The 25294-nt window shown below is 39.8% G+C and overlaps 2 protein-coding genes across 2 annotated transcripts in view; one reads left to right on the top strand and one right to left on the bottom strand.

The window, feature by feature from the left end:
• USP3 (ubiquitin specific peptidase 3) overlaps positions 1 to 25294 on the top strand; it is a 90127-nt gene that overhangs the window by 1521 nt on the left and 63312 nt on the right. The window contains exons 2-3 of the mRNA XM_068410955.1: positions 604 to 697; positions 1715 to 1797. The gene's annotated coding sequence lies outside the window, so the exon portion shown is untranslated. The remainder of the gene's footprint in view (positions 1 to 603; positions 698 to 1714; positions 1798 to 25294) is intronic.
• CA12 (carbonic anhydrase 12) lies at positions 148 to 24134 on the bottom strand. Its single transcript, XM_068410741.1, has 10 exons — positions 24044 to 24134; positions 21313 to 21333; positions 14814 to 14993; positions 12134 to 12276; positions 11162 to 11257; positions 9405 to 9468; positions 8785 to 8942; positions 7660 to 7786; positions 1251 to 1335; positions 148 to 232 (listed from the first exon to the last, which is right to left on the bottom strand). The coding sequence occupies exons 1-10, from the start codon at positions 24132 to 24134 to the stop codon at positions 148 to 150; spliced, it is 1050 nt and encodes a 349-aa protein (XP_068266842.1).

Below are 25294 nucleotides of genomic sequence, written 5' to 3'. Positions count from 1 at the left end.
GGAAAACAAGAGAACAAGGGCTACAGAAAGCTTTTGGCTGATACGTTTTTAGAACACTCTCGAGGCTTATCGTTAGCCAAGAACATTCCACCAATGCAAAATAAATCAGTGCTATGAATGAAAAGGGACTTTTGTGACAGCAGGGCATCAAAATTTGGAGATGTGGTCTTCCTCCTTGTACGTGCCTGGTTTGTAGATGACTCCTCTGTTGTCTTCACCTCCCTTTTTGCAGCTAAAGTGAAATGAATGTATTAAATAATTGTAATTCCAATGAAGGAAAAGCACCATTGGTTACTTAAAATGGTCTATTATGCATGCATGAGATTATTTTTCTCTGTACCAGTGCAAATGTCACAGTAGCTTATTGTTACAAATATTTCAGGAGACCACATCCTGTGTGGCAGAGTCAATGCTGATTGCAAAGGGATCAGGCTGTAGGAAACTTTGTAATCTTAGTCTTTTTTCCAGATTTTGCCTTTGGTGGCAAACAGTCTGGCTAAGTGATCTCTTGTCAGTACAGATTTCTTCCCCTTAAGTGATGTGACCTTTGGGAGAGGTTTTTTCTAAAACTCCATTCCCCTCTTGTTTTACTTACTGTTCTAGGAAAAAATGAAAGGATTCAAAAAGGAATTAGGAGCAGCAATGCTAGGAAAAAGAACAAGAAGAACAAATGGCACTTGAGAAATAGAACAACTGGGTAAGTCTGTTACCAACCCAGCCTGCTTGTCCCGCTTAGTCTGGAAAGGGAGTCTCATTTCCTAACTGCTTGTGGAAGCAGTCAGTACCTAGAGTGGAATGTTGTTTTGTGTTCTCCCTGGTACTCACATGCAATTCCCTATTTCCTGTCCTTGTATCTTTTAAGGGTTTACATGAGCACTGTTCCAGTAATTATTATTTTGTGGAAAAACAACTTTATATGGTTGCTTTTCACAAAAACCAACCATTCCTACAATGGCAGAATGGTGGCCATTGTGGCACAAAGGTCGCAGCAAGTAGAGACCTTTTAGCCATATAAACATATTTTGATAGCAATAATATAGAATTACTTTGGAGTATATTATACAGGAGAAATAATGTCTATAGTGATAAAAACAAATCAAAGCTTGTAGGAAGAGATCATAACTTACAAAAGATCAAACATTACTACTATAAAAGATGTGCAAGGTTTCGGACACACAAGCGCTTCTTTGTGTCAGAAGAAAAATTTGATTTGACTTCTTGTCCTGTGATGTGACAGCCGGACATCTTACCTTTTCCTCTTCAGTAGCCAGAAGGCTACTGCAAGAAGGATGAGAACTCCCAGAATGCAGGCTATCACAACAGAAACAACAAAACCTGGGAAAGAGGGAAAGCATACAAAATGGTTAATTTCATTTACTTGAGAGGAGAAGGTTAGTCTCTAATCTGTCATAACGTTTGCATTCCACATCTGCAACTTTCCTACAGCCTGCTCATACCAGTTTACAGTTATGGAATGGATAACTTTGCATAGATGTGTACTGGAAGGTCCTAATCCCGCAACTGGATCCACAGTTCACAGTGTTGTGAATTTAGACACCCGCTGAAGTCACAAAGCCAACACGCGGGCACAGGCATAGCAGAGCAGAAACTCTTTGGATTTCAATGCTGTAATGTGTAAGAGAGCATAAGCAAAACTGAAGAACTAAACCCAGGCAACTAAGGCTGTTAAATTTGATGCCTTTTGTTTTTTCAGGGCAGCAGAACACCGTTGAATATGGACAGCTGACAAGAGATATGCTTTGCTGTTGAGAACATTGCTTGAAGGCATCTAAGAAGGTAAGAATGAATTCCAGATATTAGTATGAAGAACTGACTGATTTCATGTTTGCATGGAGTTGTTAAGCGTTATCGTTATAATGCCATCTTTGATAATGACCTTCATATATATTTTTGGCAATGAAAGTATTTTTGTTTGTTTTGGCCTTCCCAAAGATCCTGAAGGTGAGCACTCTTTTCTTAACTGCATTTTCATAATTCATTTACACATTATTTTTTATATTTTATCAAATGACTTTCTCTCTAAGCAGCATCAGAACCCTTTCAGAGTGAAGCTGACAGGTTCCATGTGTTCCGTCTTAATATTTTCGCAAATCAGCTGCTGGGAAAACAGAAAAGTAAAACCTAGAGTTTAACTGTATCCCATTTAACCCATTAGATGCTTTATTAATTTTAAGTCCAACTGAATAGAAGCAGCTTGCAATCCATGGAATTGAAGAAAAACTGTATTTTAAGAAAGGGGAGTTTTGTTATAGTAAAGGTGTGTCAAATGGACAACAAAATACAACACCAAATAGATAATTGTAGAAAAAGAGCTTGTACTTTGAAGAGGAAGGGTAGGTGACATTTCTGCCTGATGAGAAGACCTTCTTGCAAAATCTAGTTAGACAGTATTTCATCATGGTGCTGTAATCAAAACTAGTCACCAGTTCCCATTTAACTTATGGGCAGTGGAAGGTTTGAACATCATAATAAATTTCAGTTGCACGTATGTGAAGCTGATTTTATTGGAATAGATTGCTGACAGGCAAAATACATTATAAACATGCTTGAGTTTTGCTGAATAATCCTTTAAGATTAGAGACATTTTGATATGTAGTACTTGTTAATAGTGAGCATGAATTTAGATTTTAATGATTGGCGTCAAAATGCTGATGACCTAACACTTCAGTCATTTGCATTTTTGATACAAAACACAGCTCAGTGGCCCCATCTTGTGGCGTCTGTGCTCGGGTGAAGATGGCGACCCTCAGTCTTGACACTGAAAAGGCAGAAAACTTGCTCTGAAAACCTGCTTTAGTAGGGGCCTAGGGTGTGCACAACAGGATTTCTTTCACAAATTTCTGTGGTTGCCTGGCCCAAGCCATGATTCTGTGTACGGCCTCTCCTTCCCTTCTTAATAAGTGTGCTCTGTTCCTACCTGTGGTACAGTTGGCTGCATCAGGCTGGGCACTTGCAGTCAGCAACCAGGTGCACTTTAATTGTGCTTTGACACGAACCTTTTTTTTCCTTCCCCTTTCTTTTTTTCTTCCTTTATTTTTTCTACCTTCCCCTTTTTTTTTTTTTTCTTGAGGTGAGGGGCTGCACCTGTGAGGGAGCCTTCGTGGCTGTAGTAGGTGGAATGTGAGATTACAGGGGTGATGAATACCTTTTTTGAAATGGGTAGAACGTTTTTCTATGGGTCACTGATAGAGTCAATGAGCGTTTGTAATTAAATGTACTTAGACTGAATGGGGTTTCTATTAAAGTAGCACTGAGCAATGCCTTTCGTAGCCATAGAGACCAGTTCTTGGGTGAGAACAGCAGGATGGGCAATAACCCGTACAATTCAACTCTGGTAAGTCATGCCAACTTTAAAGATACATTGAAAATGCTTTTATAGCTGGTGTCACCTCTGCTTGGGAGCCAAATAATGTGGCTTAGCAGAGGGAGAGCCAAATGTTATTCTTGGGTTTGGCACTGGTTCACAGCAACAATTTTGAGAAAGTCACATCTGAGTCAAATTTTCCTCCATAGATGGAAATAATCTTACACTATTTCTGTGAAGTGTTTAGAGATTCCTGGATGAAAAGCATAATATCTGATTTTCAGTTACTGGGATCATGGATTGTAACTCTACCTTTTAAGTAGTGAGTGTGATTTACAGAGAGCAGGTAGTCAGGTGCTGAAACATCAGCTTAAGAAACAGATGGAAAACTGCATTTCTCATTTCTGACTGACCAATCTGTCTCAGAAAATCACTGGCTCATAGATGCGGTTAGCAATCAGAAACATACCCTTGCAAAGTCCACCAGGTATTGAATCTTGATGAATTGAGAGGGTAGAAAAAGTAAAAGTTGGATCTCTAGGATTCCACGGTGAGCCAGTCTTAAACATAAGGTAGCTGGTCACCCCAGAACTTCTGTCACTTCGGTAAGTGTTTCTGCAGTGGCATTGCTATAGTAGATTGTTTATGTGTGGATTTAAGAAAGACCCTGCAGAGAAAGCCTTACAGTCTCAGAAATTTGGCAGCCATATTGCATATCCTGATTGTGCTGTTTAAAACCATTGTACATAATCTGACTTGAGCAGAGATTTGAAGGGGATTACTAAAATAGCCATTCAGGACCCAGCTAGTTCTCTAGTTGGCAGACAGCGCTTGCGATTGGACGTTCGGGAAGAAAGTTTTAACCCTCTTCCTGGTCATAAAAGAATGCCATGGAGGAGAGGGGCATTTCTAGTTGCCCAATCCACAAAAGCAGAAAAAAGACTGACAAACTTTAGTTCTTGCCCTTTTTCACTATTTAGCCATCTTCTAGTTTACTCAAAATATTGTTTGTGCAACAAATACCATTTTTTATATTAATCATGGGGCTATTAAGGATTGTTAATGATTTGGTAAACTTGTAATTTTCTTCTGTATTTTGGTTAGAATCTAGCAACAAGAGAACTACTAGTGTAATTCTCATTTTAAAATGAGATTAAGTTGAGGCATTGTTCTATAGCCATTATACTCTGCAACTGGCAGCATAGGGACTTGATAAGAGGCATGAAGACAGAATAGAATATTATGACTATGGCTATATATGTATATACATGTATATACAACGAGAAATCAAGGAACAGAACCAGCAAAATCCCAAGCGCGACTTGTGTGTGCCCTGTATGTGAGTTGTATATAGTCACAGAAATAACTTTTGTCTAATGCAGAGTCATATTACAGTCAAGAAACAAGGTTTCCACTTGTTACCAACATAATACAAACAAACTTTCCTTAGCTGATAAATTGATAGGGAGGTTGTTCTGTTACTGCTTCAGAATCAAGAATAAGTAAGATTAAGGTTATTGCTTACTGCAGAGATTGCAGAGACTTCATCATGCATAGCAGAAAGGTATTCATCATCTTTCAGAAAGGGAAAAATCTTATGTTTTGTTAATGTGTGAGCTGATGCAGACTGACGCAAAATTTTGGTAGCCAGCAGTGCTCAGTATTTTGTTTTAGTCAGACCTTGAAACTGGGCTCCAAACTATAAACAAATTAAAAGGAGAAAAGAGATGATCGATCAGAGTAACTTCTTTCAGCAGTAATTCAAGAGCAGAAATGGTAGCTTTAAATAGAAGAAAGATCAAACTAAACTAAACTAGTTTAGACTTAAATATTTAGCTATCTGCTGCTAGTAATGGGAATGATGATAAGATAACTTTGGCAGCAAAGAAGCAAGGAGGCAAGTGGAGGAATGGCAATGAAAGCAGAAAACCGCTTCAGCTGCTTGACTGGAAAGAGCTAGTGTGGATGCTTACAGTGCATTGCACTGTAGTCTCAACAGGCTTGGGGACCTTTTTTTTGATGTATCTGGAATAAATGCATTCCTAGCTTACAGAATGAGGATGGGAGATGAAAACTACTCAGCTATTTTTGGGGAAAGTCACTTTTCTAGGCCTTTATTTACAAACTGGAAGCTGTGTACAGACAGAAGAGTCCTTGAGAACCTGAGCACCTTTCAAGATGCTCAGTAAAAAGTCATATAGTGATGACTTTACTTATTGGGTGTAACATCTTCAGCTCCTTAATCACACCTTAAATGAAAGGATGTGTTCTCAGCACCTCAAAATTGGGAAGTATCCCATCTCTTCTTAAATCACTGCCCGTGCTTCTGTGCTGAAAGTTAAAATAGTTGTTTTTCTAGTCAGTAGCTTTCTGCTGAGTGTACAGAAATGAGAACCTGAGGTAGTTTGGATCCCTGAACTGTGCTGAAAACTGTGTATTGCCTCTAGAACTGTAGCCTGCACTTCTTTGTACACTTGGTCCATAAGGCTTCTCCTGAGGATCCACTATATTAACTGCAGATAGAATGGTTAATAAAATAAAAGTCAGGAGACATGCACTTAAGGAGATCTGGCCTTCATTGCTGGAGCTCTGGAGATTATGAAACGTAGAGATTTAATGCAGAGCTGGAGAATGGGAAGTCGTGGCTTGTGGTTCAAGCGATATATATTCAGTCAGCTCGGAACTGTTAAGTATTTTTTACTCCAGTAAAAACACAGAGGAGTGAAGATCTAAATTATTAAAATGCAATGAGATAAATGTGCTTAAGTAGGAAGGACAGTAGCATCAACATACTTGTTTAAATAATTACTAAGTTATGTGCAATAATTTCAGAGAAGGCACTCAAAAGAAACTTAGTAGTAAATTTATGTTCCTCTTATGGGAAGCTTTAGAAAGATCTTAAAGTGTTTCCATGAGAACTCAAATGGTCCCCAGCCACAGAATGACTTCTGAAATTGTCTCTGAGTTTTAGCTCAAAGATGGAGATTTGCTTCAAATAAGGGCCAGATGCTGCTGATGCTCCACACTGCTCTGGTTGGGAGTTTTGATGCCGCTAATCTGACAAAGAGGCCGGCCAACTTTTGCTGACAAATCTAAATCAGCTCCGATTTCAGAGAAATGGTGTGTCTGGGATTTGTTTTGGCTGATCTCTAATTTTTACTTTTCTCCTTTATAGCTTTATATTGAAAAAGATATATTATGAAAGGGGCTGTCTGCAGAGGGGAATGGCAAGAACAGCTACTGCAGTATGCCTGCAGGGAGAACCGTTCCTTGAGGTGGCTATTGTGTGAAATTTCCCAACATAGACAACTCCTGTGTTTTTCCCTTCTTTCATCTAAACAGTGAAGAAACTAGCAGGCTAAGTTGAAATTAGGTGCTAACACATTTTATTAATTTGAAAGTTTACTGCTTGGCCAATCTTTTTTGCGAAATCTGCTTTTTCTTTTAAAAATCTTTTACTCTCAATTTGAAATAGTATAGTGTCTTGCCTAGATTCATCTGCCTTCAGTGCGTGCCAGCTTCACAACTGCATAAGAGTATTTGTTTGCAAGACAACACAGAAATGGGAACAATACATTTTGCACAAACAATATAGTCAAATGCCTTACTGTAGGGCACAGCTAAGCTTCTCACCACAGATGCAGGTTTTTGTGCAAAACCGCCACCCCAAAACCTATGCATTGTCATTGTATAACACTGCATAATTAAGCTTTTAAATCAGTTCATCCTCGTAAGATGGCAATTTTTTTTCATTTGTAACACTGTATCATACAATCCAGTGTTATGAATTATTTTCATTTATCAAGGTTGAATTCCTCAGGGACCTCTTCTATGCAATTTCTCAAAAACAGTCTCCCTGGAAGACAAAGTTGTGATTCCCTTTAAATGTGCATAAAAACAATCCCGATATTGCTGAGAACCAGCAAACGTCACTGGTGAGACAAGGCCAGCTCAAGCACTTATGCTGACTGAAACAGCTCAGCTGTAAAGACTGTTTAGTGTTTGGAGTGACAGCAAATATTTCTGCTAAGCATGACAAGGCCAAACATGTCTTCCTTCATCTCTTTGCCTTTGATCAGAAAGGTTGCAGGGCTTGCCTGATAGCCATTGTGGCAATAAAACTTCTTGTATACTCTTCGAATATGTTATTCTCGTACAGTTGCCCATGCAACAGTGCAGTAAGCAAAGAAAAGGGAACAAAGTGAACCGCGGGAAAATGAGATTGCTATATTTTTGTAGTGGTAACAGTGCAACAGGACTGCCACTTCAGTATTTTGCGTTCACACAAATCGCTGTGCACTGTTTCTTTTCATAGAAGCGTTCATACAACTCACCTTCACAGAAGGAGATAAAAACCAGTCTTTCGTGAAATTCCTGAACGTTGCGGAAGTTGTCAACCATTTCCAGGGGTTCTGGGTCATCACTCTCTGTGCAGTACATGGCTGTTTCCAGTGCCAGTAACTACAAGGAGAAGCACCCTGTTCAGCTCCCAGAATATAGAAAAAGCAATGCCAGTGTATGATCCCTGAGAGTGTGCATTTGAAATCAAAGAGGTAGTCAAAGGGAAGAAGGTACATTAAGTAATACTTAAGTCTTGCATGGTCTGTGAGCCCAAATACAGAATAACATGTAAACAGTGTGATGTCTCCAAACCCATACCTGTATTTTGTTTGCATCCTGATAAAATTAATCCTGCTTAGTAATTATCTGCCAGGAAAACTGGATGGGAGGAAACATGGTGGCCCTTTGCAGCACGTTCTCCCTATCACAGTCTTAACTCCTGATCAGTACTAAAAGCTACTTTATGAAAGAACTCTCTATTTTGGTAAAGACATGATCTGGCAGAGTGGACAAAGTTAAGAATGGACTTTCATAACAAGGAACATGCAGTAATTTGATCAGAGATTTTGATAATAACATTTTTCCCCTGTGTTTATAATTAGGTGAATCAGAAGATAGTGATTGGGAGTTTTTAGTCTATGTAAGTAAGTGGCCACCTAAGAACAAAAAAAGCTAATTAGGTGAGCACAAAAAACGTAAGTTGGAGAAAAACCAGGGGATTAAAGATTGACAAATAACACATTGTATGCTTTTTAGAGACTTAACATCTACCCAACCTATCATATCTAAGTCAGTCAAGACCAAAGCAGCACTAAAATACTTAGTGAATAGGGTTCAGACATCTCACTTGACTGTGATTTTTCAAGCTGATATTATACCAACTGCTATGCAGTTGTCTGTCCTTTATTTATTGTGGTTAACTGAAAACATGTTAACTACAAACAGAATAGGATATTGATTTATGTCAGTTCTGTGCTGTTCTTCCCACTTAAAGGATTTTAGCAATGGTTATCTTTCATTTTTACAGGACTGTAAGAGAAATCCAGGAAATGGCAATATGTGTTTACTGTTCTTTAGCAGACACCAATCAGGAAAACACGTGCTGTATTTAAACTTGCCTGTTCTTGTGAAATTTTAACAGGGTGTCGGAAAACTGTCCAGAGAACGCTAGGGTAGCAAGGAGGAGTCGTCAGGGATCCTTCATAGCGATAATACTCATCCAGTCTGTGAGGAAGCAGTTCTCGAACATTGAAACCAGGGACTTGGACCATCTGATCTAAAATAGGGGATTCGTGTTAGACGCTGTGTCGTTACTACACAGGTAGTGTACCAGTGGAGTGAATTTGCTTTTCAGTAAGTGGGATGCTTTCAGTCATATCACTAGGAAAAGAAAAATACATTTTAACAGGAATGATCCCCGTTTAATAAGGAATACAGCTTTTTAGGTTTCCTATGTACAAATCTTGGTTTAGATACCAAATCAGAATTCTGTAAGATAAACTGTGGCCATATTAACCAAAACCCACCATGTACAAGAAAGAAGGCCCAGTCAGAAACACGTGGTGCATGCTAGCCGTACACTCTTCACAGAAATGCACTGCATTTGTAAGTCTTTCACAGTTTGTGACAGGTTTGCCTGGTATTTCTGGACTGTTTCTTCAGCCGGTTCAGTCCTTCTCAGGGTGACATCTGATACTCTTAGCCATTCTCAATCCAGTGCAGGTTTATAGCCACTCACCCTTGTATTTCACATTCCGGAAGTGCCTGAAGATCTTTTCATAGGAAGGGTTGAAGGGTCCAATCTGTAATGAGCAGACCATTAACAGCTGTGCAAATCACTGTAGTCTGAATATGAGTCTTTGCTTCTGCACACAGCAGACAGCAGTATGTGGTGGCCTCTGTCATAGGCAAGTGTCTCCACTGTCCAGATATTCATATACTAGAATGGCATAAATACTCATTTTCACTCAAAATGTTAATTATTCTCACAACCCCAATAATGCTCTTACTTGCTCCAGAGCTAATGGAGCTGCTTTGTCATAATGCTATCTTAACAACTGCAGTGTAGACTTCTTGTGTGCACTTGAAAGACCTATTGCCCTTGCCTGTTCAGCATGCTGTGCCAATGAAGAGAAACCATTTCCTCTGAGAACATTGCAGGCCTAAGTTCTCAACTGACAGGCTTCTCGGATCATCTGCTGGTTTCTAGTCAAAGCAACATTTTTCCACCCACAAACATTTTTAGTCTGCTGCTCCTCACAGTCCAGGAAGATAAAGAATGACACTGTTGGGTACCTCAGGGCCACTGGCAAGGGCTATAACTCAACTATCAAACAAGACCATGTTTTTCAACTGCTACCAGCAGCTTTCCCGTCTCATAATCAATGCATTTTTTATGAATTCTTTAGAGTTGGTGCTTAGCAACTCCTCTGACAACCAGACATAGTAAACGGGTGTCCTTAGATCGACTGTAATAGTCACCAGCTGTCTGAAAGTTTTTCAAAGACCTAATTTCCATTGTTTCCTTATTTGATTTTTAAACACCATTGCTTAGAAATAACCAGAATCACAGTATTATTCCCTAGCATAATATACAATACTCTGACACTTTTCACAGCTGCACCTTCCAAATGAACTGAAATTTAACATAAAATTATTGTCAAAGTCTTAGAGATACTAGAAAGTGAGCTTGGATAATACGAATGAGAATTAGAGCTTTGTGTGCTAACTAACTAGAACATTTTCACTTTTTTGATGGAAATGTGAAAACCTGAGTGTTTTCAGATTTTTTTTATGCTGCAGAAAATGCTCACATTTAAAAATCATCTTTATAAATCTTATTGAGGAGTTTTAATCCTCAAGAAAAAGGAGAATTATATATGTACAAGCTTCTAAAAAATTTTCTTTCAGATCATCATTATGTTTAATTGCTTGTATGTGGGGCTTTAGAGGGGAAAATTGGAAAGCTGTCCTTCTGTCATCTTAAAAAGGGCACTGAATTTACTTGTCCACTGTAATCAGTGATTCAAAGAATCTGGGAAGTTTGCGAACTGAAGATTGTGGTCAAATCCTAATTACATGTAGTGGCTAAAGCCAGGGCTGTGTCTGCCTGTGCCTCTCTGCTGTGTTAAAACTGCTTCATGCTACAATAGGCAGTTTTGAGTAAGTGAGCTTGAAATTCACTGTTGTCTGTTGTTTGATAAACTCTACCAATCCTTAGTTTGTAAATCAATGCAAAAATGGATTTAACATAGCTGCAGTCAATTTACTGAAAAACATGAGGAAATATTCAAAATTCCTATTTTCTTAAAATTTGTTCCTGTTTATGTATGTGCTGCTGGAATCTAGCCCTTTTTTTGTGAAAGAGAAAAGGAAGAACCTTTCTTTAGCCACAGCATCATCAAATAATTACGTAATTTTTTATGTTAAAGGTCTCTGATGACTTAATGATTGAAAGAATATTCTAAACCAAAAAAAAAAGGTCCTGCATCCTACCTCAAGAAGAATAGCCAAAACTGCCAGTCCATCCACTTTGTCCATTGCTGCTGTTATATCTGGATATTTCTCAGAGTTATAATGTACAATATGCAGCTACAAATAAAGAGATACTATGTTATGGTAACGTTTCTAAAAAGGACCAGTGCAGCCACCTCAGGCTCAGACAATACAATGGGATCCTTCAGTGATTTCTGGGTGTAGAAGTAAGATTTTTTTAGAGAAAAGCAAAGGGTCCTGGAACTCCCACTCACAGCCCTGCTGTAGCTGAGTTACCCCTCCCCACCCCCCCCAAATGAGGGGGAAAGAGGATCAATCACTTCAGCTTCAAGGCATCTTTACTGTAGTACTAGTAAATTTACTGAAAAAGTAACATCTTCGCTCTCTTGGGGCTCTCCGGTGTTTAGAATGCAAAACCCGGTGTTAAATGTAACTAGAGAAGAAACAAATTCCTAAAGTTCTGTTAAGCAAGCAAATTATTCTGACTGATTTCTCTTTTAATCATTTGGGGTAAATATCTGATTGGTACTGCTTTTCAAAATCTATTCTCAAATTTGTAATTTAGGATTAGAAAAGATAACAAATAGTTCTTCACTGGATAGAAGAAGGTGAGTAAAGGTATACAGAGAAGCAATGTCATGCAGCTAAAAGATATACCTGGTTTACAGAGAAGAACCAAGGCGTCAAATATCTAGCAATTTGCTTGAAACTACTCAAGTGACCCAGTGCCAGCCCTGAGTTTAGAACCTAAATTCTAACTCCCTGACTTGTGGCATATTCATGAAAGTACGTCGGAGTCCCTTCTTTTTGTGGGGCACAATGCATTTTTTTAGTATATACCCAGATCATAAATACTTGGATTAGAACCTTGCAGCCTTTTACAGTCATATACCCAAGATAAAGATCCCACTTTGAAACGATGGGACATGCCCAACCTTCTTTGTTTCTTTCCCTGATCCGAGCTTGTCTTACCTCTGCTGCAAAATGCTTCCCACTGACTGTGTGCTCTGAGCCTTCCGACTTGTTTCTGTTTCCCCAGTGTAGGTGAAGTTGAGATGCAGTGTATTCAAACGGGAGGTTTCTGATGTACATAGTAGGCAACAGATACATTTTCACTGTAAGCAGACCAAAACCAGATGGGAGCAAATGATACTACAGCTTTCAAGCACAGGGCAAATAAAAATACCGTGTCTAAGTATATTACGTATGGAGCATGAACAAAGCAGATTCTTAACTCAAATCCGTCTCAGTCTGTGGAAGGAGATAAACACTTTAGTTGTCTTTAACCCTTTCTAGGCAATTCAGGAGAATTTAGACTATACCCTTTTTCTATTTTCTTAAACTAAAGGAATTGAATGAGATTTGTTGCTAATGGAAATCTTTCTTCTCCCTGAAGAATGCAAAATTATCTCAGTCTTATTGAAGAGACAGTTACTGATGTGTCGAAGCAAAACTTAGGCTCATGTGCCTTCTTTCAGTCCTCTTATATAATGGTTGAAAATGGCTTAATAAATTAATATTTCTCATGGTATTTTTAAACTCTTGTTATATTGAACTCCTCTGCCTCTTAATCTTCTTTTAGGAGCATATGGCAAAACCGAATAAACTTCCCCCTCTCCCCGCTTCCCCCGAAACCCAGAGTGTTGATGTCAAGCAGCAAGATAATCACAGGCCTTAAGAATTAGCATTTCCTCTCTTGACATGCTGGAGGGAGACCTTTGTATGCATTACCCTCCCTGCTGCTCACTAATGCTTTCCAGTGTGGAAGACAGGCTGGGTTATTTTTTTTTGTGCAGAAATTACAGTAGTAATTCTCAACTCAGCAGAAGCTGAGTTGTTCACTTGAGAAGTTTGGTACTTTGTAAAGCAACGATTTATGTAAAGAACAGATCGGTTTCTTTGCAATTTATCTTTATTATTTTCCAGTGTGAATACAATTTGTTTCTGGAGTGTCCCAGCCATGTTTTGCAGGGGAAACAAGGCTCAAAACCTTAATGAAGAAGCAGCTGCAAACCTATGTATTTTTATACTAGTGATAAAAAGGTTTTTTTGAGCTCTACTGTTTTCAGTCTAGCGGAAGTAGGTAATTGTGTCTGGATTAGCTGGCTGGTGAAGCACATTAATCATAATGTAGGAATGACTGATACCACAATAGTAAGCATCCTACCGATTTCCTCTCTAGCCGTAAGAGAAGACAGCAGCAGATGGTGTAATGATCACTCTAACAGAGGCTAATTTTTCATTACTCAGAGCAATTAAGGTTCATATCTGAGTGAGAATTCTAGAGTGGGTCACATGCACCCTGCTTTCTAGGAGGGCACTGACCTTAGAAGTGAATTCCCATTTTTACTGAGTGGGGGATATATTTTTATCTTGGCTTTCATTAGGAAGTGGTTGAATTTCTTGTTTTAGGGGCAAGATCTGACAATGTTACTGACATAGGCTCTATGAGGAATTTGCTTTTACCTGTGTGATTCTTATGTGAGAGACAGGCTCTCAGTGTTGTTCATTTGTCTCCACCTGCTCTCTGACACCATTAAAGTCCACAATGACAAAGTTTCCTTCTCTGCCTATTACCTGTCACTTATATCGGCCTAATACATTCAACTGTGACAGTACAATCTTTCACTCAGGACCAAGAAAGGCTCTTAGGAAAAGAAGGTTCACGAGGAAAGGGTGTTCCAGCCATTCCTAGTCTAAAGCAACCTGGTTTTGATGGAGAAACTGATCAAGAGGAAGACCAGGAACCATACCCTAAGAGGCTGGCCCTTACCGAAGAATGGGCTTATGATGTTCTACAGAGCAGGTTTACCCCACTGAAGGAGTGAGGAAAAAAGAGATGTTTGCATGTTGGGCATCTTTTAACCAAGCATACCAGAAAAGAGCAGAGGCAGAGGCCTTTTTATAACACAGGTTCTTTTGATGCTTATGCAATAAAGGAGGATACAAAGAAGGAGGGCCTTATAACCTCATATTTCTATGTCTTCAAATGTTTAAGGAAGGAACAAAAAATGGTGGGACTAGCTTACTGGTATTGTATAGCGTGTCAATATAGTAGACCTTTATGAGACTGCATCTTCTCTGCTTTTACCTACTGTACTGATACTTTGTTTAGTACTACAGCGCAGGGCATGTTTGTATGCTATTTCTAATTACTTTTCTGTCTTTTTATCTATCTGTCTTATCTTACACTGAAGAGGTTTCTATCTCGAGTCAAAGAAACAGAAAGGTGCTCCTAGCTTTCCCTCCTCCCCCCCCAATTCAGCTGAGCTGCTTTGATTAGACTGGAATGTCAGAGACCCCTTGCACCCATATTTTATCAGTTTATCTCTTTTTAACAGAATCACAAAATCTGTTTCTGTTTTGGAGCACTCCAACCAAAGTAATAAGAAAAGCTCAGGAATTAATTCTGACATGCCTAGAGTGTATTTAAAAACCACAGTCAATTTGGCTTACTGCGAATCCATTCGTACTTAGTACATTCCCAAGTTTCCCTAGCCTGTTCTGTAGATGTAGGTATTCTGATGTGAAGGCTTCATCACTGCAGGTTAATTTCATCTGATAATCAAAGTAGTTCACCAGTGAAATAAAAAATCACAAGCTCCAGCAACTCTTTCCTTCACAATCCCTTGCTGTCGTTGAGCTCCCTTACCTGAATGACCATTATTGGTCAATGTAAACTGGTCAGTGGAGGGCACATTGTAGCCTATGAATTCCAAAGGCAAGAGATTAGAATCATACTGGAGAATATCTTTGTGGAAATCTATCGGTGATTGGAACACTCCTCCACAAAATGGATATTTCTTTGGCCAGGCCTTCTCTCCGTCAGGACCTGTGTAAATTAACAGAGAGAGAGATTTGTCAAGCCTTAACTATGCAATTAACATAAGAACTCCCCTGTCTCAGCCTTCACCCAAAATTCGGAAAAGGAGCCTTTTCTGAATTTTTAAGACTTTTTTTTTTTTTAATTTAATTTCATCTTTCCAGTGTGCTGTTAGATAGAAAAGGGCCAAACGCCAACAACAGTCTTACACAGAGACACTTTACTGCCCCTCAATTTTTTTGCGATCTCAGCTGCTGTTGATGTTATGCTCTTGGGGAACTGCAGGCCTGGTAGCTCACCAGGTTAGGCCTGCAGGCAGCAGCACCCCAGCCAGCCACAGTGCCTCTGACCCTCTCATGATGGTATTGTCTCTGTTCAGACCCCACAATCGTGACAAGTAGAGTTTGGATCTATGACAGTATTTGGATTATTTACTGACATGAATTACTTTTCCCTGTGGAAGTAACAGGCATATGCACAGTAATGCAGCTATTCCAGCCTTCTGAAGAGAATTGCTGAAAGAAGTGACATCATGTTGGCAGAGGAAAGTTTCCGTACTTTTCAGTACACAGAAAGCCAGACCCTTATAAGCTTTTCCTTATCATACAAACTGTCTGGCTCTATCTAGCAATACTGCATAACCCACAGTGAAAAGCTAACTTGCAAAAATGGAAGGTGTGATGATAATTCGACCTGCAGTAACTTGCTCAAACTCTGGTGAAACTTATCTTCATCACGGTCTTTTGCCCTAGGTAGAATCTACAAAGAATAGATAATATCAAGAGATTTTTAATTGTGCCTTTGATTTAATTACACATTAATAGCTAGCAGCTGTTTGCAAGCTGTAAGCTGAGACAATTTGGATTTAAATACCAAAAGAGCTACTTGCAGCTTGTGTTTCCCTTGACTCTAAAGATTCATCGTGATTCTTTCTAAGGCAGGAAGGTCTTTTGGGATCACCCAGCCTGATCTGTATAACATAGGCCATTGGACCTTCCTGCATTAATTTCTGCTTCAATGAGGCCATATCTTTCAGAAGGGAAAAAGCATCTGCTCTTCCTTTAAGCATTGCAGGTAAAAGATACTTCATTAGTGCCCAATGGATAATTACTCTCCATGGCAGCTTGCTTTTCACTGTGAGTTTGTCTAGCTTTGACTTCGTTTAGTGATTGCTTTTAATCCTTTGCTTAGAAATTGAAGAGCCTCCTGTTAGCATGCTTCTGTTCCTCATTGAAGTACTTATAACATAGAGGACATAGTTTCTCACTTGTCTTAAACTAAACAGATTGAGTTCCTTGAGTCTCTGGTTAGAAGGCTTCTTTTCCAAACCTATAATATTCCTTGTGGCTTCTTTGAAGTCTCTCCAGTATGTTAACATCTTCCATGAATTGTGAATGACAGAATCTAATGTTAGATCAGGTCCTCAGTGGCAAAACAGAGTTCAGACCTTTTCTGAAGGAAAATTAACAGTCAGGAGAGTATTACTAGAGGCTCACTTTTTAATGTGAAAGACAGTTTCTGAGGATATGGATAGTGGGGGTGAATCTGACTCAAACATAGTGCACGTGACAGAATTGGCAAGTTCAATTCTGGTGCTCAAAGACAGACTTACTTCCTTGTTAAAGCTCTCTAAGATTATTCAAGACATAGGCTAGCACATGACATTGTTTGCAGTGTGGATACTCAGACTCAATCAATGCTTTTCAGTATAAACAGGTCTTGGTGTTGCTGTAACTTACATCTTTTGATTCCAGTTCACTGCTAATCACATTAATTTCTCTCTTAAATCTTCATGGTACTATCTTGAAGTTACTGAAATTCTTTTTAAAAGCTGATCAATGTGATGCTGACATCATAGAAGACTGTATACTATCCTGTGTGTACTTTTTGGCAAATAATGGATCCATCCAGAAGAGCATAAATTCCATACTATGGGATGTACATACTCAAGAGTATTTCCCAGGAAAATATATGACAGGATATACCAGGAAATGATAGTTTCTTGAGGTTGAAACTTGGTGTTCAAAACAATGACACTGATTTTTAACCCTTTCCAGGGAGCTAAGATTACAGCAGTGTCAGAAAAATTGGTGAGAAGCCTTTACTGTAAAAACACATCAGTAATTTTAAAAGGTTTGGGGTTTCTGTGCAGTGATAAGATAGTGAGTTTGCAAGAAGACTTTAACATACTACGTGTTATAGGTTTGGAGACTTGATAATTAAATAGGTAATTTTTATTTGATGCATAAAATAGAAGTCTAGTCCCAGCCAGTGGAAATCATGTCACGAAGTACCACTCACTTTTTCAGTACTATGTTTGGATGAATTGAATGCCTTTAAGAGTTGGCAACAGAGTATGGGAACTTCCACACCAACATCAGCAGTTCAGAAAGAAAACTTTCATCTTTTCTATAAAATGCTGTAGTTGTTGCAGTCTTTATATACCTTGACCTTTACTAGCAGTTATCCTTTCCTTGACATAAATCTGCAACTCCACTCACAGGCCTCTAAGCCACAGCAGTTTTTGCTTGTTTCTTACTCATGCTCAATTTAAAAAACAAGCAAACAAACCAAAAAAAACCCCAACCAAACCAAACAAAACCCCCTTTTTGGTAAAAAAACAGTTTTTCTAGAAATTCTGCCATGTAGGCCTTCCTAATTTCAGTGCCTCAAAACTCCTGTCTCAAAGAGCTGAGCTCACTGCAGCTTGGGTTTGCATACGTGAAATTGAGATTTCCATGGTAGATAAACCACACAGCTGGAAGGCATTTCTCAGCTAGCTCTGTTGAAAATGAATGATTGATTGTGAACCAGATTTTCCTTTTTCTGTGCCAAGCAGATTCAGATAAATTCAGTGGAAATCACATTGTGTTTACAAAGGCTCTGATCACTACTGAATAAAGAATAGCATTTGGATGTATTAAGATTGGCCTGTACTACAAGTCCCAAAAGGTATTAACATAAGAAGTATTGCAAAAAATATCTTAGTAGTTAATTTCCTCCTTTGGTGACAACATTTGTGACAAAGGGAAAGACCCAGGCATCTCAGATGATGGTTGCTGCTACAAGGATCCCATCAGGACTGCGTCAGCAGAGCAATAATTGTGCCATGGACCTGTCCTACCCACCCAACACTACTATTCAGGTGTTGGAGTGAGCAAATTAAGGTACAGAGCTGTTGGTATGGGTGGAAGTAGGACCCTTCCTGCTAACACCACTCCCAATGCATCCCTGAACACTCCCTGCTGTAGGGAGTGCAAACTCGGGTTGCTCAAATCCAGCTTGCAGGCTGCTTTCTTTTACATGAGTTTCCGGGAGCGTGCTCCCCTACCGCGCTGTAAATAACCCTGAGCCTAGCAGTGCCCTCATGGCTATTTTATAAAAGATGCTTGTAAGTAAAGTAGTAAAATTCTTTGGATAGTCTTGCTGCCCAGCTGCACAGTGAGCTGAGCAAAATACCCTCAGTACCAGGGCTGCATGCGTCCATTGTATCATCTCCTTTGACAGCTTTTAGGAGCTTCTTATGGGGTGTCCAGGTTCTCTTGATCTGAAGTAAACTAATGTAGTAAAATGCATTGGGTCAGTAACCCAGGGAACATCTGTAGTTTTTTTGCAGCCAGGCAGAGCACTCTGCTCTGTTTTCAGCCAGCTGGAAGCTGTATAACTGCTGTTAGCCCAGGGCTGAGTTAGTAGTGAAAGCTGAGAGTCCAGGCTTCCTGCCACAGTAACATGACCACATGGTTTCCATTTTGCTCAGAGCACAGGCAGAGCTCAGTCATACCATTCTGTGTACACATATCCAATATGTGTATATCTTCCACATACGTGTCCAGGGGAAAGCTTGTGAGATAGAGGAATTGCCAAGGGCTTGTAGCTGTCCCTGCTACTCCATTCAAGTGCTATATGAGAAATTTTGGGCATGTTCTAGTGTGTTCACTAAAGCTGGCATTTCCTAGGGGGATGTGGAGGCGTCTTAGCGCAGGTTCTCAGCACCTCACTGAATTGAAGTAGACTATTTGGCAACAGTAAAACTAAAGAGTTTGCAAGTTCATTTAGCCTGATGTCTGTTAAGAACCGTTCTTGTGTCTATGTTGGAGTGTGAAATTGTCTCCTCACATGCTGAAGCATGTTAATAATTTCATTGGCACTGTTACTTTCAACTTGGCTGTAAAGCTAGTTTTCTCCATTGTAGCTGCTTGTCCACTCTCAAGGAGTGATTCTGATTTCATTCCAGCCGAGGACTTCAGGCCTGCACCTCCCAGCCACATAGCAACATTGCGAAAAGCTGCATGCATCTGCTGGCCTGAGATATGGGGCATTGGAACAATTGTTTTTGTTCTTTAACTGAAAACGCTTTTCTCATGATACACTTGATCTACTTAGTCCATTCCACAGAAGGTGAGGCAGCCCATCAGAGAACACAAAGCAAGCCTGTGTCAGAGGGGACTGAGGGCTTATTCCCCAGCTCACTGGCTGTGCTCTTTCTTCCAGGCACTTTTTCTCGGGCTATATACAAGAGTAGTGAAATCAGGAAGAACAAATAGCGTTGCTGCAGTTTGTCTAAGGAAGAGGCAAATAGAGGAGAGGTTTAGCCTTTATATATATTGTATCTAATGCAGTAGTTTCCATTATAGTGAAGCCAAAAGCTCGTTTCTTTGGAAAGCTTGCGCTGAAAAGATAAGCCCTGATCACATGCAGTGTCATCTTGCTTTGCCACCATGCCCTGAGCTGCTGGTGCTATATCAACATTCAGTTTTACATATTGTCGTACTGAACAAATAGAACTCTCATGGACAATCAGCACCCGGATTTCTCCTCCACCCTTAATTTTGTACCTCGTCCCTCATATTGACATCAGTCTGCACTGTGATTATATAATGGCTTGACTTCCTCTACCTGTTGAGTTAATTTTAGTGGGAGGCATTGCAAAATGTTGCAGGGATAAAGGTAAATGGTGGAAGGTGTAGGCTGCCGTAAGGAACCAGGATCAGTAGGAGAGTATGGCGAGGCTCTTTTCTGGCTCATTGCAGAATCACCATTTTTCTCTGTGCAGACCAATATTCTACCTCTGCATTTTGCCAGGTATATGAAAAGAACTATTCTGTACATGTTCAGTTGCCACTTTAATTTTTGGTGTTGCTTTCTAGATATATTTGAAAATCAGTAGTTGAAGGAAAAAATCAAGAATCTGTTTTGTGAACCTTCCCTCTATCCTACATGCTAGAAATCGGGCTGCAGTATGGAAGGGCTTAACAGGAATTGATGAAGTTGGACACTGAGAATAACATACTCTGAAATAAATGCTGGTACCCAAATTCCCAGAAAGGGAGAAGTAACTAATTTAAACAAGCATTAACCCGGGAGGGAGGGTAAAACTTCTACTTTGATGGTAGTAAAAGAAGTCTTACTTTCCTTACTGCCTGGCAGGGTTAGGTTCATCTGATGGCTGCTGTTAAGGTGGAAAACCCAGACTTCTGTTATTCAAACTGTATTGAGCTTTTTTTTCCCTAATGAGAATGTGAAGTATATGTACGCATACTGGCAGTTAGATTAATACCCGTAGGCATGCAGCTGACAGTTTTCCTTTTGTTTATGTGAAATGAGTCAGGTAGACCAGAGCACAGCCAAAGGGAGTAGTTATTAGCAGCAAGTTCAACCTCAGAGGTTCTTTGTGTTGTCTTGGAGTAGCACCAAAGGCTTAGGAACAAGCATTTTTTGCTGAGATTCTCAGTACTGCTTACTTCTCTGTGGGCATGTGGCATACAAAACACTGTTCTGGATGAGGAAATAACTGAGCAGCCCTTAGATCCTTCTCGGTTAGTAGCTGACTTAAAGGACTAGTGTACAAAATAACACTGCTTTCCTGAATATGATTTATTCTACCTTGTCAGTGCTGGGCTTTTCAGGGAGCTGAGTCTCCAGTTAACACGATACAGGTGACTTGCTGAACTCTGACTCTCCTTGAAAATGAAGACCCATGTGGGTAGGGAGAGGAATGCTCTTTGCAGCACTAGGAAGAAATGTGCTGCTGGTCTGTGACTGTTAGGGAAACAGAGGGCTTTGGGGAACCTCTGCAGTTGTAGGGCCAGTCTTAGTCTGCTGAAGTTTCTGTCATTCTGCATGGCAATTTAGAACCTAATAGCTGACTCTTAATCACCCAGATATGAAACCTGATGGATGAATAACAGATTTCAAGACAATGGGCCAGATCCAAACGTGGGTAAAGATAGTGAACCCAGTAGGTTCTCACCAGAATACATTTGGCATGTTGCCCTTAAAATACAGAACAAAGCCACAACTTAGTATGTACAAATTAGTTAGTACTTACCAATATAAGACCATTTGGACCCTGTTTAAAGACAAAGGAAATATTACTGTGAATATTTGAAGTTGATCTTACTCTGTAAAGAAACAAATTGCCACTTAAACCCACGTACTGAATTTTGCAATACTTTTGTCTGTCTTTCTAGCCCCAGATGTTGAGCAAAACATAAATGCTTTCAAAGATTATGAACCTTTCTCACCCAAATTATAACTATAATTACCCCTGTGATCCTGCCCATAGGGCTTGACTTTCTTGTGGTCACTTAAATCCTGGAGCAAAACTTTTTCAGTCTTTTTTTTTTGTATGTGTATGGAATAGCCACAGACTCTGTATGTAGATACATCCCTGATTTTTTTCTGGTTAGGAAACTAAGGAATATAAAAGGGGTGTAGCTATAATGAATCCTGTTGTGCCTAGTTAAGTTTGAAAAACATCAGTGGATTGCCAGTTGCTACACTGAGAAATGATGGACAGTCATTTCTGTACAGTGGCTCTGGGATTTGCCAACGGAAACAGATAGATAGGAATAGATGGACTTCGAAAAAAAGGAGTATGATAGACGAACCCATATAACTCAGAGAATCCTGAGGGGTTGAGTGAGTGTTAAAATGATCAGTATTCATCCATTGTTTAAGGAACTGAACTTGGGACAGTGTCTCTGCGTGTCTTTGGAAATGTTTTGACTTATTAAATACTCTTTCTAATTTTTTTTTTTTTTTTGGTCCTGAAACCTGCTTACGGTCTTTAAGCTTGCTGTATAATTACAGGTGCTTGTCCTGACAGATCTGAACAGTTTTGGTTATCAGGCTAATGCAGATCTTTACTCTCCACAAATTTAATTTTATTTCTGCTTAGAAAACAGTCCTGAATTAAGAGTCTTGCAAACACTCAGCGTGCCTGTGTGTGCGTGCATGCATGCAGGCAAATATTTATCCTTACATGCACACGTCTGCTCGGTACATGATTCTTGGCTGCATTTCTTGTACTCTGAAGCATGGTCACAGATACAGCTCTTCTCCAAAGAATGTTGTGTGAAATGTTTGGGATTAATTTGTAGGGATGTGCAAAACAGCTGCTCTGAGTTCTTTTGTATTGATATATGTTGGGAAGCTCTCTGCTTCCAGTTCGTTAGGACCAGTGTGCCTTGTTCTTTTACACTGGAATTTTCAAAACAAGGTCTGTGTAATCATTCTGGCTGAAGTCCCCAGGTTCCTTGCGTAGAAGAATTATTGCACTTTCATAGATTTCAAGATGAGAAACCTCATTCTCCTCTCCCCTTCTCTCTGCAGGGAGTTTCTCTTACTAAGTTTTTTGGGGGGTGCTTGTGTCCTCTGGTCAGCACATTCTGTAGGTGAATTCCTTCAGATTTTGTCTGAAGGAACATGTAGAGCTGCAAAAGTGATTTGCTGCCATCCTCAGACTGTGAGCAAGGTTGCTATTACCCTTGTTCTGCTTGATAATGAAATGAGGATGAGGCAGACTGTCACACAGTCTCCCAAAATTGGAGGAGAGTTGATAGAGTGTCTGATTCACATCTAGAAGGGAAGCAGCAACAGCCCTGTACCTGTGAGCACTCTCCTGCCTCTTTGTTCATGTTCAGGTGAGTGCCGATGAGTAACACAGTGTCACGTTTCCAGTGTCACTTGGGAGATGGGAAAGTGGGAATGGTTTTAGTTGTGATAATCTACATTAGTTGCGTCTCTGACTTGGGAAGATGTCAGAGACAGGCAGATGCTGTAGCTCTTGCCATTTCTTGGTACTGGGTGTCTAATTCTAAGATAGGAATTCTCCAGCCTTCCCTTCAGGATGTAAGACATCTTTTCAACACATCCTTTCACTTCCAAACCTTCTGTGTTGCCAGAGAAAGCACCAAGCTTTATTCTGTTATTCTGGAAAGCACCAGGCTCTAGGAACCTCTGCCCTTCAGGTGGGAGATTCTGCTAGAGAATATAGGCATTTTTCAGAGGATATATGCCCAAAAAAAGAAGGCGACCTTAAAAGTTTGAATTCCACCCATTATGTAAACTCATGCGAAAAACCTGGTAAAATGCTTGTCTTGGCACAGCTCTGTATGAAGCTGACTGCTCTGGATTATGCTTGAGCCTTCACGATTTTCGTCCCATGAATATACATGCTGAGTAAGTCCTCTCACACAACCCTTTACAGGGATTCTCCTTTATATCCTATAATCACACGAGATGGATTATAATTAGTTTCAATGGATGAAAATTTATTATAATCAGCTTGAATAGATGAACATTAACTCCTAAAAAGAGAGTAAGGAGCGCTGACCTCCTGAAACTGGTCCTGTTTAAATGTAAGAGAATGAGGTCTAGTATATGGGGTGCTTCACAGGGACTACATTCTTTTCCTCTGGTTTAAAAATAAACAGGGCAGAGGGAAAGGTGTTATGCTTCCACTAACTCTGAGAAGGGCCAGTTTATGCTTCATTCTATGAGAAACAAAAAGATCACAAAGCAAGGCATACTGAGCATGCAAGAAGTCTGTAACACAAACTAAATCGGAGGACAAATTTATTTTTCCTGTATATATCAGAATACCTGTTCTGAGAAACTGAAATAAGAATACTAACTCCAAACAACTGCAGACTGCAACAATATACAACTTTGAGCATGCTATTGAAATAGTAATAATTAAAAGATGCCAGTTTTCCACATATGTTAGCTGACCTAAGTTACAAGTGACAATAAAATAGAAAGCCGAAAGACTTTACCATTCAGCGGCGCTTGCATTGAGAGTTGTATCTTTAGGGTGAAAATAAGCACAGTAGCGACTGTGACTATACTGAAGATCTTGGCTGACATCTCAAGGTAAGACTTATAATATTCCAACAGTTCACAGGTTTCTCTGCACTCTGAAGACACTCCCTTGTAGATATGTGGCAAATGGCAGAAAGCACACATATAGAGCATCTACTAATGAGTTATTGCCCTTCTCTCCCCTTGTCTCTCTCTTTCCTTTTAGGACTGCTTTTTATAAAGCTCCTGAGGCTCAACCCAAAACAAATGATGTAATCAGACCTGCCTCTAGGTCACAGTACCCTCAGAAAACTGATCATAGCCTTCATTACCTCAGTTTTAGTGAGCTACTCACAGGGCAGACTCCAGCACTTAGAGAGGGAATTTAAATGTGGAACTTCAGAAATTATTTAGCAGAGACACAAATGCTTAAAAAAGCTGTCCTCTTATGGGCCATACCACAGTAGAGTATTTCTAGCCTATTGCAGAGTGTCTCCCTCAACTCCCATTTTTGGATCAGAGTGATTTAGCATAATGGGCCACTGTGACGACTGGAGGGAGGGGAAGAGAAGTGAGGCTGTGTGTACGACTGTTAGTAACTCAGAGTGACCACGGACACTTGCCACAAAAACCGTCCAACTTGTCAGGAAGGGGTTTTTTTTTAAGCTGAAAGCTCTTGGAACCAGGAGAACACATGAAGCAGGGAAGAGTGAAAATTCATGAAGAAACAGCCCCAGAGTCTAATGTTATGTTCAGGACGTGTATGGAGAAGGGTAAAGGGGAGCACAGGGTATAAGTCAATGTCCTCTTCTGAAGGTGATTGAGGAATAACCTATTAAACTGAGTGCACCATGGATAGCTGAGGAGCAGAAGGTGGGATTGGAGAGGCTATTGGTTTCAGTTGAGTACGTTGTTATTTATAACTGCTTACTACATCTCAGTAACAGCTTTGTAGCATGTGTTAGTTTTGATTGGTCAAACTTTATTTTCAGCATCTTTATTTATTAACTGCTGTTTAATTGCTCAGTGTTATTAGACTTGCTTATTTTTTCCTACTGTCATTTATGAGGCTGATAAAGGGAAAGGAGAGTTGACTGGAGCATGGCTCACTTCTGTCTAGATCCCAGGTAGGGACCTGCTGTAGAGCATGATTTTGGCCTATTGCTGCTGTTCATCTGTAGCCGTATCCTCCCAAGATAGGCAGAGGCACGCTGCAGAGCACAGCA

This window comes from Nyctibius grandis, chromosome 11 (assembly GCF_013368605.1).
Source record: "Nyctibius grandis isolate bNycGra1 chromosome 11, bNycGra1.pri, whole genome shotgun sequence".
NCBI lineage: Eukaryota > Metazoa > Chordata > Aves > Nyctibiiformes > Nyctibiidae > Nyctibius > Nyctibius grandis.
The sequence above is the reverse complement of the archived record's forward strand: the minus strand, read 5'-3'. Positions and strand labels throughout refer to the sequence as shown.